Source organism: Oncorhynchus gorbuscha, linkage group LG13, assembly GCF_021184085.1.
Source record: "Oncorhynchus gorbuscha isolate QuinsamMale2020 ecotype Even-year linkage group LG13, OgorEven_v1.0, whole genome shotgun sequence".
In the NCBI taxonomy this organism is placed as follows: domain Eukaryota; kingdom Metazoa; phylum Chordata; class Actinopteri; order Salmoniformes; family Salmonidae; genus Oncorhynchus; species Oncorhynchus gorbuscha.
The window spans coordinates 33,941,188-33,954,373 of NC_060185.1; the positions used below are offsets into that span (position 1 = coordinate 33,941,188).

General features: G+C 43.8%; 1 protein-coding gene across 2 annotated transcripts; it reads left to right on the plus strand.

Annotated features, from left to right (window-relative positions):
* Positions 1 to 7,489: 7,489 nt before the first annotated feature.
* dhx40 (DEAH (Asp-Glu-Ala-His) box polypeptide 40) lies at positions 7,490 to 13,177 on the plus strand. Of its 2 annotated transcripts, none has more exons than XM_046296415.1 (17): positions 7,490 to 7,901; positions 8,049 to 8,194; positions 8,392 to 8,511; positions 8,668 to 8,904; positions 9,380 to 9,446; positions 9,535 to 9,666; positions 9,857 to 9,956; positions 10,052 to 10,138; positions 10,225 to 10,407; positions 10,529 to 10,609; positions 10,834 to 10,991; positions 11,107 to 11,221; positions 11,333 to 11,441; positions 11,558 to 11,652; positions 11,732 to 11,801; positions 11,921 to 12,149; positions 12,413 to 13,177. In XM_046296415.1, the coding sequence occupies exons 1-17, from the start codon at positions 7,724 to 7,726 to the stop codon at positions 12,532 to 12,534; spliced, it is 2,229 nt and encodes a 742-aa protein (XP_046152371.1). In that variant the 5' UTR covers positions 7,490 to 7,723; the 3' UTR covers positions 12,535 to 13,177. The 2 variants fall into 2 exon arrangements, with proteins under 2 accessions (XP_046152371.1, XP_046152372.1); XM_046296416.1 differs by having other exon boundaries at positions 8,746 to 8,904.
* The last annotated feature ends 9 nt before the right edge of the window (positions 13,178 to 13,186 follow it).

Sequence of the window (13,186 nt, forward strand, 5' to 3'; positions counted from 1 at the left end):
TATGTGAATTAGACCAGATTTTCCTGTCCTGTTAAGCATTCAAAATGTCACAGGTACTTTTAGGTGCCAGGGAAAATGTATGGGCTAAAAAGTACATTATTATCTTCAGCAATGTAGTGAAGTAAAAGTTGTTAAGAATATAAATAATAAAGTACAGATACCCCCCCAAAAATGACTTAAGTAGTACTTTAAAGTATCTTCACTTAAGTACTTTACACCACTGATAGCACTTTATTCCCCCCAGTTAGACTTCCATTGTGATACAGATGTCTGTAGAAGATCCAGCGGCTCAAAGCTCTGTAACAGAAGTAAGTTTAAGTAGGTCCTATTATTGAGTGTAGTCTGGCCCAGGAGTGTGAAGGTGAACGGAAAGGCACTGGAGCAACGAACCACCCTTGCTGTCTCTGCCTGGCCGGTTCCTCTCTCTCCACTGGGATTCTCTGCCTCAAACCCTGTTACTGGGGCTGAGTCACCGGCTTACTGGTGCTCTTCCATGCCGTCCCTAAGAGGGATGCATCATTTGAGTGGGTTGAGTCACTGATGTGATCTTCCTGTCCGGGATGGCACCCCCCCTTGGGTTGTGCCATGGCGGAAATCTTTGTGGGCTGTACTCGGCCTTGTCTCAGGATGGTAAGTTGGTGGTTGAAGATATCCCTCTAGTGGTGTGGGGCTGTGCTTTGGCAAAGTGGGTGGGGTTATATCCTGCCTGTTTGGCCCTGTCCGGGGGTATCGTCGGATGGGGCCACAGTGTCTCCCGACCCCTCCTGTCTCAGCCTCCAGTATTTATTCTGCAGTAGTTTATGTGTCAGGGGCTAGGGACAGTCTGTTTTATATGGAGTATTTATCCTGTCTTATCTGGTGTCCTGTGTGAGTTTAAGTATGCTCTCTCTAATTCTCTCTCTTTTTCTCTCTATCTTTCTTTCTCTCTCGTTCTTTCTCTCTCTCAGATGACCTGAGCCCTAGGACCATGCCTCAGGACTACCTGGCCTGATGACTCCTTGCTGTCCCCAGTCCACCTGGCCCTGCTGCTGCTTCAGTTTCACCTGTTCTGCCTGCGGCTATGGAACCCTGACATGTTCACCGGACGCACTACCTGTCCCAGACCTGCTGTTTTCAACTCTCTAGAGACAGCAGGAGCGGTAGAGATACTCTGAATGATCGGATATGAAAAACCAACTGATATTTACTCCTGAGTTGCCAACCTGTTGCACCCTCGACAACCACTGTGATTATTATTATTTGACCCTGCTGGTCATCTATGAACATTTGAACATCTTGGCCATGTTCTGTTATAATCGCCATCCAGCACAGCCAGAAGAGGACTGGCCAGCCGTCATAGCCTGGTTCTTCCTAGGTTCTGGCCTTTCTATGGAGTTTTTCCTAGCCACTCTGCTTCTACACCTGCATTCGTTGCTGTTTGGGGTTTTAGGCTGGGTTTCTGTACAGCGCTTTGTGACATCAGCTGATGTAAGAAGGGCTTTATAAAGGAATTTGATTTATTTATTGACTTATCATCAAAGCGAAGTAAAGTGTTTACTTTGCTTTGGAATAGGTCCCATTCTCTGAATACATGTGTTATCAATAAGTCCCAAGTCTATTCTCCCGAGAGTGGCGCAGCGTTCTAAGGCACTGCATCTCAGTGCTAGAGGCATCACTACAGACACACTGGTTTTAATCCAGGCTGTATCACAACCGGCCGTGGTTGGGAGTCCCATAGGGCGGCGCAAAATTGGCCCAGGGTTGGCCGGTGTAGGCCTTCATTGTAAATAAGAATTTGTTCTTAACTGACTTGCCTAATTAAAAAAGGTTAAATAAAAAATAATAGGGAGGAGGCAAATAGGAGTGCTGAGAGAACAACAAAGGAAGAGTGATCTGCAGCACACCATTGTCCCTGGTGGACCTGTCATCCTTCAGGTGTAAATAATTTGGGACACTTGCTCTTGTTTTATTGATTGATTTATGTTTGTAGTTTGTAGTGCTTGAGACTAGGGAGCTCCCCCATGCTTCTAATGCAGGTGCAGAGGAGCTACCGAGAGCTGTCCATGATTCTGAACATTTCTTATCCGGGGCTGGTCCTTGCAGTTCTGCCGCCATAGGCAAGACCAAAAATTGCTGTCCCTGCAAAACTAGAATAGTCCCAGTAAACAAAATCATGTTGAAAAGATGTGTAAAATACATATTTTCCAGATGTTGAAGTTGAACCTAATTTATGTTCTGAATTGAAGGTGAAAAGTATGTTATGTATGTTTAAACTACACATTTTCCTGGAAGTTGAAAACGCATATTTTTCGAACATTAAAAAATAGGTATTTTCCAGAAGGTGAAATAAGGTAACTGTTCAGAAAGAAAGTTGAAATTGCTTATTTTCCGGATGTTGAAATCAGGCAAATTTTGGTTCTGAATGAAAGTTGAAAATGTAAAAATAAAATAAAAATCTTTCTTTGGGCCAAGTCAAGGCTGGTCCAGACCTGACATAATCTGAACTGAACAAAGGAGCCTATGATTGGTGCAGACTTGGTCCGGACCAGACCAAAAATCTATGTCTGTGGACTTTGAAATCAAGGCTGGTCTGGACCGCAAAAAAACGGAATAAAAAAATACATCCAAAAGGCGTCAGTGTCAGTCCAAACTTTACTGAGGTGTAGCCTGCAATGTTGCCTTAAATAAAATTGTATGAATGCCCATCTATGTGGTAAGCCTACTATTTGTAAAACACCAAGAAACTATGTCCAAAAGTTGTCGTCTCTTGACTACTGGGGTGTAACCTACCATGTCGCAGCAATAGAATTTGATGAATTCCCATCCATGTGGTAGGCCCACCATTTGTAAAACAGACCATTGCATTGGCTTTATTAGTCCTGATTCCTTTGATTAAACAATTTGGATATTTAAGCTCTGAATATCAGCTCCCCAACTTTATCAGGAGTAATCGCAAGGCTATTTGTAATGTGTTTACACAGCAGTAAAAATGTGGAAGTATTTTATTATTCACTGTGATCAGCTTGTCAAACATTGACGGATGCAAACTTGAAACCACTGATCATGACATTGGGGTGAAACTCCTGGACAACAGTTGTGATTGTCCCTTCCATATTGTCCATTTTACTTTGACCTTTCCTATTTTTAGGATATGTTGTTTGTTAACATGACAGCTCATGTTAATTTATTTTCACAAAAACATCCTGTGGCGTACTGCATTAGCATCGAGGCTAGCTTTTTCAAACAGAAATTTGCATCATGTAGCACTAATTCCAAAAATGTTTGGGACACTGTAAAGTCCATGGAGAATAAGAGCACCTCCTCCCAGCTGCCCACTGCACTGAGGCTAGGAAACACTAGGTCTTAAACTATATCGTAACCGCCATCAATAAAAGACAGTACTGTGCAGCCGTATTCATCGACCTGGCCAAGACTTTCGACTCTGTCAATCACCGCATTCTTATCGGCAGACTCAATAGCCTTGGTTTCTCAAATGACTGCCCTGCCTGGTTCACCAACTACTTCTCAGATAGAGTTCAGTGTGTCAAATCGGAGGGCCTGTTGTCCGGACCTCTGGGAGTGCCTCAGGGTTCAATTCTCGGGCGATTCTTTTCTCTGTATATATCAATGATGTCGCTCTTGCTGTGGGTGATTCCCAGATCCACCTCTACGCAGACGACACCATTCTGTATACATCTGGCGATTCTTTGGACACTGTTAACAAACCTCCAAACAAGCTTCAATGCCATACAACACTCCTTCCATGGCCTCCACCTGTTCTTAAACGCTAGTAAAACTAAATGCATGCTTTTCAACCGTTCACCTGCCCACCCGACTAGCATCACTACTGGACGGTTCTGACTTAGAATATGTGGACATCTACAAAAACCTAGGTGCCTGGCTAGACTGTAAACTCTCCTTCCAAACTCATATTAAACATTTCCAATCTATTTCCAATCCAAAATTAAATCTAGAATCGGCTTTCTATTTCGCAACAAAGCCTCCTTCACTCATGCTGCCAAACATACCCTAGTAAAACCTGACTCTCCTACTGATCCTCGACGTCAGCGACGTCATTTACAAAATAGTCTCCATTACTCTACTCAGCAAACTTGATGCAGTCTAACAGTGCCATTTGTTTTGTCACCAAAGCCCCATATACCACCCACCACTGCGACCTGTATGCTCTAGTCGGCTGGCCCTCGCTACATATTCGTCGCCAGACCCACTGGCTCCAGGTCATCTTTGCTAGGTAAAGCCCTGCCTTATCTCAGCTCACTGGTCACCATAGTGACACCCACCCATAGCACGCACTCCAGCAGGTATATCTCACTGGTCATCCCCAAAGCAAACACCTCCTTTGGCTGCCTTTCCTTCCAATTCTCTGCTGCCAATGACTGGAACTAATTGCAAAAATCACTGAAGCTGGAGACTTATATCTCCCTCTCTAACTTTAAGAATCAGCTATCAGAGCAGCTTACCGATCACTGTACCTGTACACAGCCCATCTGTAAATAGTACACCCATCTACCTCATCCCCATATTGTTTTCATTTACTTTTCTGCTCTGTTGCACACCAGTATTTCTACTTGCACATCATCATCTGCACATCTATCACTCCAGTGTTAATCAATATAAGGCAGTGTCAGAGGAAGGCCCTAAAAATCACCCGCAGAAAGAGCGACATTGTTGATATATACAGAGAAAAGAGTCGGCCTGAGAATTGAACCCTGTGGTAAACCGATAGAGACTGCCAGAGGTCCGGACAACAGGCCCTCCGATTTGACACACTGAACTCTGTCTGAAAAGTAGTTGGTGAACCAGGCGAGGCAGTCATTTGAGAAACCAAGGCTGTTGAGTCTGCCGATAAGAATGCGGTGATTGACAGAGTCGAAAGCCTTGGCCAGGTCGATGAAGATGGCTGCACAGTACAATCTTTTATCAATGGCGGTTATGATATCCTTTAGTACCTTGAGCGTGGCTGAGGTGTACCCGTGACCAACTCGGAAACCGGATTGCACATCGGAGAAGGCAAGGTGGGATTCGAAATGGTCAGTGATCTGTTTATTAACTTGGCTTTTGAAGACTTTAGAAAGACAGGACAGGATGGATATAGGTCTATAACAGTTAGGGTCTAGAGTGTCACCCCCTTTGAAGAGGGGGATGACCGCGGCAGCTTTCCAATCTTTAGGAATCTTGGACGATACGAAAGAGAGGTTGAACAGACTGGTAGAAGGGGTGGCAACAACGGTGGATAATGTTAGAATGAGAGGGCTTGTGAATGTTGACCTGTTTAAAGGTCTCACTCACATCGGCTACGGAGAGCGTGATCACACAGTCGTCCGGAACAGCTGGTGCTCTCATGCATTTTTCAGTGTTACTTGCCTCAAAGAGAGCATAGAAGTAATTTAGCTTGTCTGGTAGGTTCGTGTCACTGGGCAGCTCGTGGCTGTGCTTCCCTTTGTAGTCTGTAATAGTTTGCAAGCCCTGCCACATCCGACAAGCGTCGGAGCCAGTGTAGTAGGATTCAATCTTGGTCCTGTATTGACGCTTTGCCTGTTTGATGGTTCGTCGGAGGGCATAGCGGGATTTCTTATAAGCTTCTGGGTTAGAGTCCCGCTCCTTGAAAGCGGCAGCTCTACCCTTTAGCTCAGTGTGGATGTTGCCTGTAATCCATGGCTTCTGGTTGGGGTATTTAGGTTAGGCTATTTCCAACTTCACCTGGAAAGGCGTGCTGAGAATGGACAAGCAAAATATTTTGCGCCCCTGCCCTTGACAAAGTGGGCACTGCTTATCAGAGGGCATCAGCGCTCACATAAAAAGCTCATATGCCACAGGTTGTGAGAAATTGGCCAGAATTTTTGGCCAGAATTATGTGAGGTTTTATGTGTTGTTGTTGGAGGTGCCTCTTGGTCAATTTAGCTCGGAAAAGGCAGCCCTCGTCAATACTGAAACAATTGGCTCATTGTTACAATCGTGCTGACCAAACCAGATGCGCTCGTGCACATGTTGAAGCAATCAGGACACGCAGGTTGAAATATCTAAACAAACTCTGAACCAATTACATTCATTTGGGGACAGGTTGAAAAGCATTAAACATTTATGGCAATTTAGCTGACTAGCTTGCTGTTGCTTGCTAATTTGTCCTGGGATATAAACATTGGGTTGTTATTTTACCTGAAATGCACAAGGTCCTCTACTCCAACAATGAATTCACAGATAAAACAGTAAACCGAATTAATTTCCCGTCATCTCTCCTCCTTCCTACATGCTTCTATTTCTTCTTTAGACTTTATATGGTGGTTGGCAACCAACTTTACGGTGCATTACTACAACCGACTGGAGTGTTGACGTCAGTTCATCTTTCAATCACCCACGTGGGTATATGCTCTTAAAAACCAATGAGGAGATTTGAGAGGCAGGACTTGCAACTTGTTGAGCGTCACAAATATCACCAACTTCTATTTTAACGCATGGCCACTCAGGCGCTCGCTGTCGCAATGATTGAATAACATGTATGTGTACATTTATTTTGCAACGAACGTGATGCGAGTGGTGTGGTCAGCATGTGACGGGTCGTGTGTGTCTCTTCGGAACAGTACACCCTTCAAGGAGGTAATATCTGACGTCTCGTGGGAGGTCGATGTTGAAGAGATGAAAAATATTCCCGGAGTGATTGATGCACGTCGGATAAATCCTGTGGTGAATGATGAAAAAGTGAATAGCATATCTGTTATTTTGTTTTTGGACAAGAAGTCTCTCCCCACTCAAGTGTAGCTGGGGTATATAAAGTCTTATCCCAGTCTTATCCCAAGACCAATGCAGTGTGATCACTGTAAAGTTTTTGGTCATGTTTCAAGTGTTTGCAGAAGGGAGAAACCGAGATGTCCAAGTTGTGGAAAATATAACATAATGTGTTATAAAGTGATGAAAATGTGACATGTTGCAATTGTGGTGGGAACCGTGAAGCCACGTCTTTTGAATGCCCCTCAAGGGCGAAAGAAAATGTGGTGGCCAAAGTCAGGGCTGTCCAGAGCATTTCATATGCATCAGCTGTTAAAAGGTTTGAGTTTGAATGGTGCTCCTGAAGAGTCCATGGTGGTGGATAAGCCTTCACTGCAGGCTGCAGGGGTTGCCTTTCACCAGCAGGACCCTGATATTTTAAAGGTTAAGAGGGTGGACTTAATGGCTTTGTTGATTAATGGCACTGCCAAAGTGGAGAAAAGGTCCAGGAAAATATAGAGTTATTTGGAAAATTCTCACAAGCTGTACCACCCTCTCAGGCCCTAAAGCCTGATAAGGCACATATGGAGATTTGAAAGAAGGAAGAAGTGTACGTTCTGTTTTTGTCAATTTACGATTTTTATTTGGGTTCATTTTCTTAATACACCTTTTGGGGTTGTAGTCCGTCATAAAACCCACAGAAGAAGAATAATACTTTTTCAGATTTGGGGAAGCGGCTTAAAATATAACGTCAGGGTAATTTGCCAACGACAGGGACCAATGAAAACTCAGAATGCATTGCGTCCGGAAGTTGTTGTGTTTCGTCGTTTTGCTGACGGAAACGTGTGTAACTTAGAATCTTTACGACCTAAAAGTTAGAATATTTTGTCGGAGAGTCAACTCTATATAAGTGAGCAGTTACGTGTTTACTCTTTGTTAGTGGATGCGTGTAATATACGCTATTTGAACCAACTTTCGTCATCATTCTCCTTGGTGGAGTCAAACAACAATAGAGTCCATAATGTCGAAAAGGACGAAGTGGGATACGAAGGGAGATTTAGACGAATCAAAGAACCTGCCGATCTATCAACACAAGGCCACACTTCAGCAGGCTGTCAAAGACAATTCATTCTTGGTTGTCACTGGCGAGACTGGCAGTGGAAAAACGACTCAACTTCCCCAGTACTTGCATCAAGCAGGTACGTTTGTACCATGGCACCTGTGTCCACAGAATAGAAAATTGACTCGAAAGCCCTATACCCTTTATTATAGCCTTTGTGTATGAGCTGTCCTTATAGAGAGGTCTGAAAGGTTTGGGTAGGCGTTAAGTTGTAGTTCTTGTGTAGGATTTTGGGGTAATGGCAAGATTGGCATCACCCAGCCTCGGAGAGTAGCAGCCATCACTGTAGCCCAGAGGGTATCACAGGAGATGCACTGCAGTCTGGGTAGGGAGGTCGGATACCAAGTGCGCTTCGATGACTGCACGACACAGGTGAGAGAGCTCCATGACACCTACCTAGTTGTCTGCTTAAATCGATACTTCACATAAATTATTAGATACGCTTATATTTTAGGCACCTTGAAAGTGTTCTATGGGGTCTAGATATTGTCACTTGAATGTAAAGATAACTAGATTGTAGTGTATATAAGCAAATGTGTGTCCCTGAAAGGAGATTTGTGTTTTGTCAGGACACGGTGGTGAAGTACATGACGGATGGCTGTCTGCTGAGAGAGATCCTGGCAGACCCTGTTCTGTCTCAGTACAGTGTGGTCATTTTGGATGAAGCCCATGAGAGGAGCCTTAACACTGTCAGTAATAGAGCCAACTACTTGAAAACAGTCATCTGATTATATCCCCAGCTCCATCCCTCAGTCGTATACCAAAACAAGTGGTGGGGCTGCTGTTTTTTCTGAAAAACAAGTACTCAACTGTTTAATCATTTGGGATGATGTGCTTTACTGCAGGACATTTTGCTGGGTCTGTTGAAGCAGACCCTCTCCAGTCCAGATAAGGCCTCTAAGGGTCGCTCTGTCCCCCTGAAGGTGGTGGTAATGTCAGCCACACTGGAGACAGACAAGCTCTCTGTGTTCCTGGGAGGCTGTCCTGTCTTCACCATCCCTGGAAGAACCTTTCCCGTCACCTCCAAGTTTAGCTGTGCCATAGGACCAAAAGATGCAGAGAGCTCTGTTTACGTTAAAGAGGTAGGGAGTGAGCTTGCTTATAATGACGTAGGCCTACTGTTAGTATAGTGTTAAGTATAGTGTATGATAATGAAATTCAGTGATTGTATCACCCCAGGATTTAGCTAATTTAAACTCTGCCATCAACACCATTTAATAATGCATACTCCTTGCTTTACATTTACATTTTAGTCATTTAGCAGACACTCTTATCCAGAGCAGCATATAGTTAGTGCATTCATCTTAAGATAGCTAGGTTGGACAACCACATATCTTAGTCGTTGTAAGTACATTTTTCTTCAATTAAGTAACTATCAGAGAAGTCATTGCTTGTAGAAAAAATAAAAAAGTAAAGCTGTGAGTGTTAGTTCACAAAAGGCAAAGTTGTTTATTTGATTATATTTTTTTTGCTCAATGTAGATTGTCTCTACTAAAATGTCTGTAAACAAATATGGGGGAAAACTTTGAGTATGAACAAACCTCTTGTCTGTGACAGGTGGTCAAGGTGGCATTGGATGTGCACACCAGTGAGATGGCTGGGGATATCCTTGTGTTTTTAACAGGTAACCTAATGATAATCTACACATTATCTCCAGAATATGAATGTACTGATTACGGTTTAAAAAATTTCAATACAACTGTTTATAACAGGACAGTCTGAGATTGAGAAGGCCTGTGACATGCTGTATGAGAAGGCTGAATCCATAGACTACCGTTACGATGTGCAGGACCATAAAGTGGAGGGGCTGCTGATCCTGCCCCTGTACGGATCTATGCCCACTGGTAGGGTTTGGTGCACTGTCCAAGTACCCCTCACTGTGACATTCACACATAGAAAGACAAATTGAGTTCCCTTTCACACCCAAGTGAACACAGTTTAGCATGCCATTGGCTTGCTTAATCAAAAGTATAAAGTCATGACTCATTTAAACTCCTTTTTAAATAATATGAATGATTTGTGTCCTTCTCACAGATCAGCAGAAGCAGATCTTCCAGCCTCCCCCTCCAGGTATACGGAAATGTGTGGTGGCCACCAACATTGCAGCAACGTCCCTCACCATCAATGGAATAAAGTGAGTCACCATAAGGCTTATCAGAGCAGCATAGAGCAATATTTATCCACAGAATGGCAAGGCCTCAAATTTCATGACTCATTTGTTCACTGCAGGTATATTGTTGACAGTGGGTTTGTGAAGCAACTCAACCACAACTCACGGGTTGGTATGGACATCCTCGAAGTGGTTCCGATTTCAAAGTAAGTCCCAGGAAGTCCCTGTTTCAGTCTGCTTCCTTTTGTTTCATGCCTAATGAACAAGACTGTAATGTTGTGTGGTGTTGTAGGAGCGAGGCCCTGCAGAGAGCGGGCCGGGCAGGGAGAACCTCCGCCGGGAAGTGCTTCCGGATCTACAGTCCGGCGTTCTGGGAGAAGTGCATGCCGGAGTACACAGTTCCAGAGATCCAGAGGACCAGTCTCACCGCTGTCATCCTCACACTCAAGTGCCTGGGAGTTCATGATGTCATCGGGTAGGTACAGCTCCACTTTCTCAAGTGCTCAGAGAAACCAGTGTTTGTTTTTGAGACTGTTGATAATACAATACAATCCAACAAGTAATTTGAGGCCATTGTTGCTTGGTGTCTCTCTAAGGTTCCCTTACCTGGACCGTCCAGAGGAGAGGTTCATCCTAGAAGCATTGAAACAGCTTTACCAATGTGATGCCATCGACAGGTGAGAGATATAGACATACTGTATATCCGTGTACATCTGTCATTGTTTATACTAATCTTCACCAGATACATCTACAGCCACATAGGGATACAACTCTGCTGTTTTCTCCATCAATAACAGGGGAACCTACCACATAAAGTACTGGCAGTTCTTCATGACTATCATAACTCAATCTTTAATAGCACTTGTTATCTTCTATCAATATCCCACTCCCCTGTCTGTAGGAGAGGTAAAGTGACCCGGCTTGGTGAGCTGATGGTAGAGTTCCCCCTGCCCCCAGGGCTGACCCGGGCCTTGCTCCAGGCTGCCTCCCTGAGCTGTGAGGACCTCCTGCTGCCTGTAGCTGCCATGCTGTCTGTGGAGAACATTTTCATCAGGCCAGGTGGACAATAGCAGCCTGAGGCGTTGGTTTAATCAATGAAGATGTGGTTATGTCAGAAATACATATGTATGCATCATGGTTCTAATCTAAATGTTTGACATTGCTCTCTCTGCAGGCCATCCAGAGAAGCAGAAGGAGGCAGATAAGAAGCACAGGCAGTTGGGTGTGCAGGCGGGCAGCTGTAATGACTTCACCATGCTGCTCAGTGTGTTTGAGAAGTGCAAGGCCAGGTAAACAATATTAACTCCTCTTAATGTATTTAATAGGCTCAATTATATGTTCACTGCATTCATGTTCATGGGTCTCCATCTAACGTGAGCTTGTTTTGCTGCCTACTGTAGTGATGCCCCTTCAGCATGGTGTAAAGACAACTATATACACTGGAGGGCGCTAAAGTCAGCCTTCAGCGTGGAGACCCAGCTCAGAGAGATCCTCCTAAGACTACAAAAGGTCAGTTTGTTGCTTGTTTACATATCTTATTAGTTTTGGTGTGGCTAAAACTATGATGTGAAGCTCTGACCATTATATGTACAGATTTATAATCAGGGTATGTGCGTCGTTTCCAGAAGAGAGATTTCCCTATGGAGAAGTTTGATGGAAATAAGAGTGAGCTGTTCAGGAGATGTCTATGCACTGGTTACTTCACCAATGTGGCAAGAAGGTACGGCTTGTTTAAAAAAAAATCCCAGTTATGTTAAAAAGTCGAGAAAGATAACCACAACATTTTTGAGTTCTCTCAGGTCAGTTGGGAAGGTGTTTTGCACAATGGATGGGCATGGATCCATGGTTCACATTCATCCATCATCAACGGTAAGTACTTCCAGGACTATATTCTGATCAATTCAGAACACTCCATAAAATCCCCAAAATGCATATTACACATCAGTCCCCATCGCTCTGTGTGATAACCTGATTCCCCCTCCCCATAGCTCTTTGACCAGGAGGCCCAGCTCGACTGGGTAATCTTCCACGATTTGCTGGTCACCTCGCGGATTTACATCCGGACGGTGTGCCCCATCCGCTATGACTGGGTGAAGGACCTGCTTCCTAAGCTCCATGAGGTGGATGTGTACGAGCTGAGCAGCGTGGCCAGAGAGGAGGTGACGGATGAGGAGGTGGCCAAGTGGGTGATCAAGGAAGCAGCTAAAAGACAAACTGGTGGGTGATGGACTCTGGTGATGAGTATGAATTCACTGGTATAGAATTTTTTAATGACATTTGATGTTTCTGTAGCTGCTCCTTTATCATTCAAAATCCTCTAAAGATTTTTTAAATGGAAAATGTAATGAGCATTCCTATTGGACAAGCTAAGTTACTGTAGTGCCTCTTCTGTTCCTTCCAGGCCCCCCAGGTGATCCGTATGCTTGTTGTGTCTGCTTGACAATCTAATAGAAGTTATTCTGTGTTTGGTTTATTTCCAGAGGGGTCTGCTGAAGACGTGTTCAAGAAATTGGAGAAACGGAATGATGAAAGCTCTGTGAATGATGCCCGTGCTCGCTACCTACAGAGAAAACAGGAGCGGCAACAAGGCAAAGCATCGTGAGAGAGGAGGACATTGGACACTTATCCTCAGGGGAAGAAAGACTCAGTTATTGGACTGACCAGGATAGAATAATCTCCACTCAGGGGTTAAAAGCCTGTCTGTTATAATAAACTGCACAGGTGTTGTTCTGAACAATGTTTTACAACACAGAAATTTGAGAGTTCAGGGTCAAACATGGTCCTTGGTAGCTCAGCTGGTAGAGCATGGTGCTTGTAACACCAGGGTAGTGGGTTTGATTCCTGGGACCACCCATATGCAAAATCTATGCATGCATGACTGTAAGTCACTTTGGATAGAAGTGTCTGCTAAATGGCATTTATTATTATTATATTTAAACATACATCAATAATGGACTAGGTGCAGATAATGAATTATTGTAGTCATATCAAATGTCTACTAATGCAGATGTTTTATGCTATGTTTTCTTTTAGTGGTATATTTATCTTTTAGTTTCATACTTATCAACGTTTTTGTCTTGAGTAAATATTGCCAGTGGAGGGCCTCTGCAACCGTTCTCTACTGGTTTTAGGATACTTACAGAATCACATACAGTTTGTCAAATCAGCACATTAGAGAACAGGATAACCACGGGCCATTTATTTTGTACAACTCTGTCTCATGTAATAAAGGTTCAATTCGTATTTCCATTGCT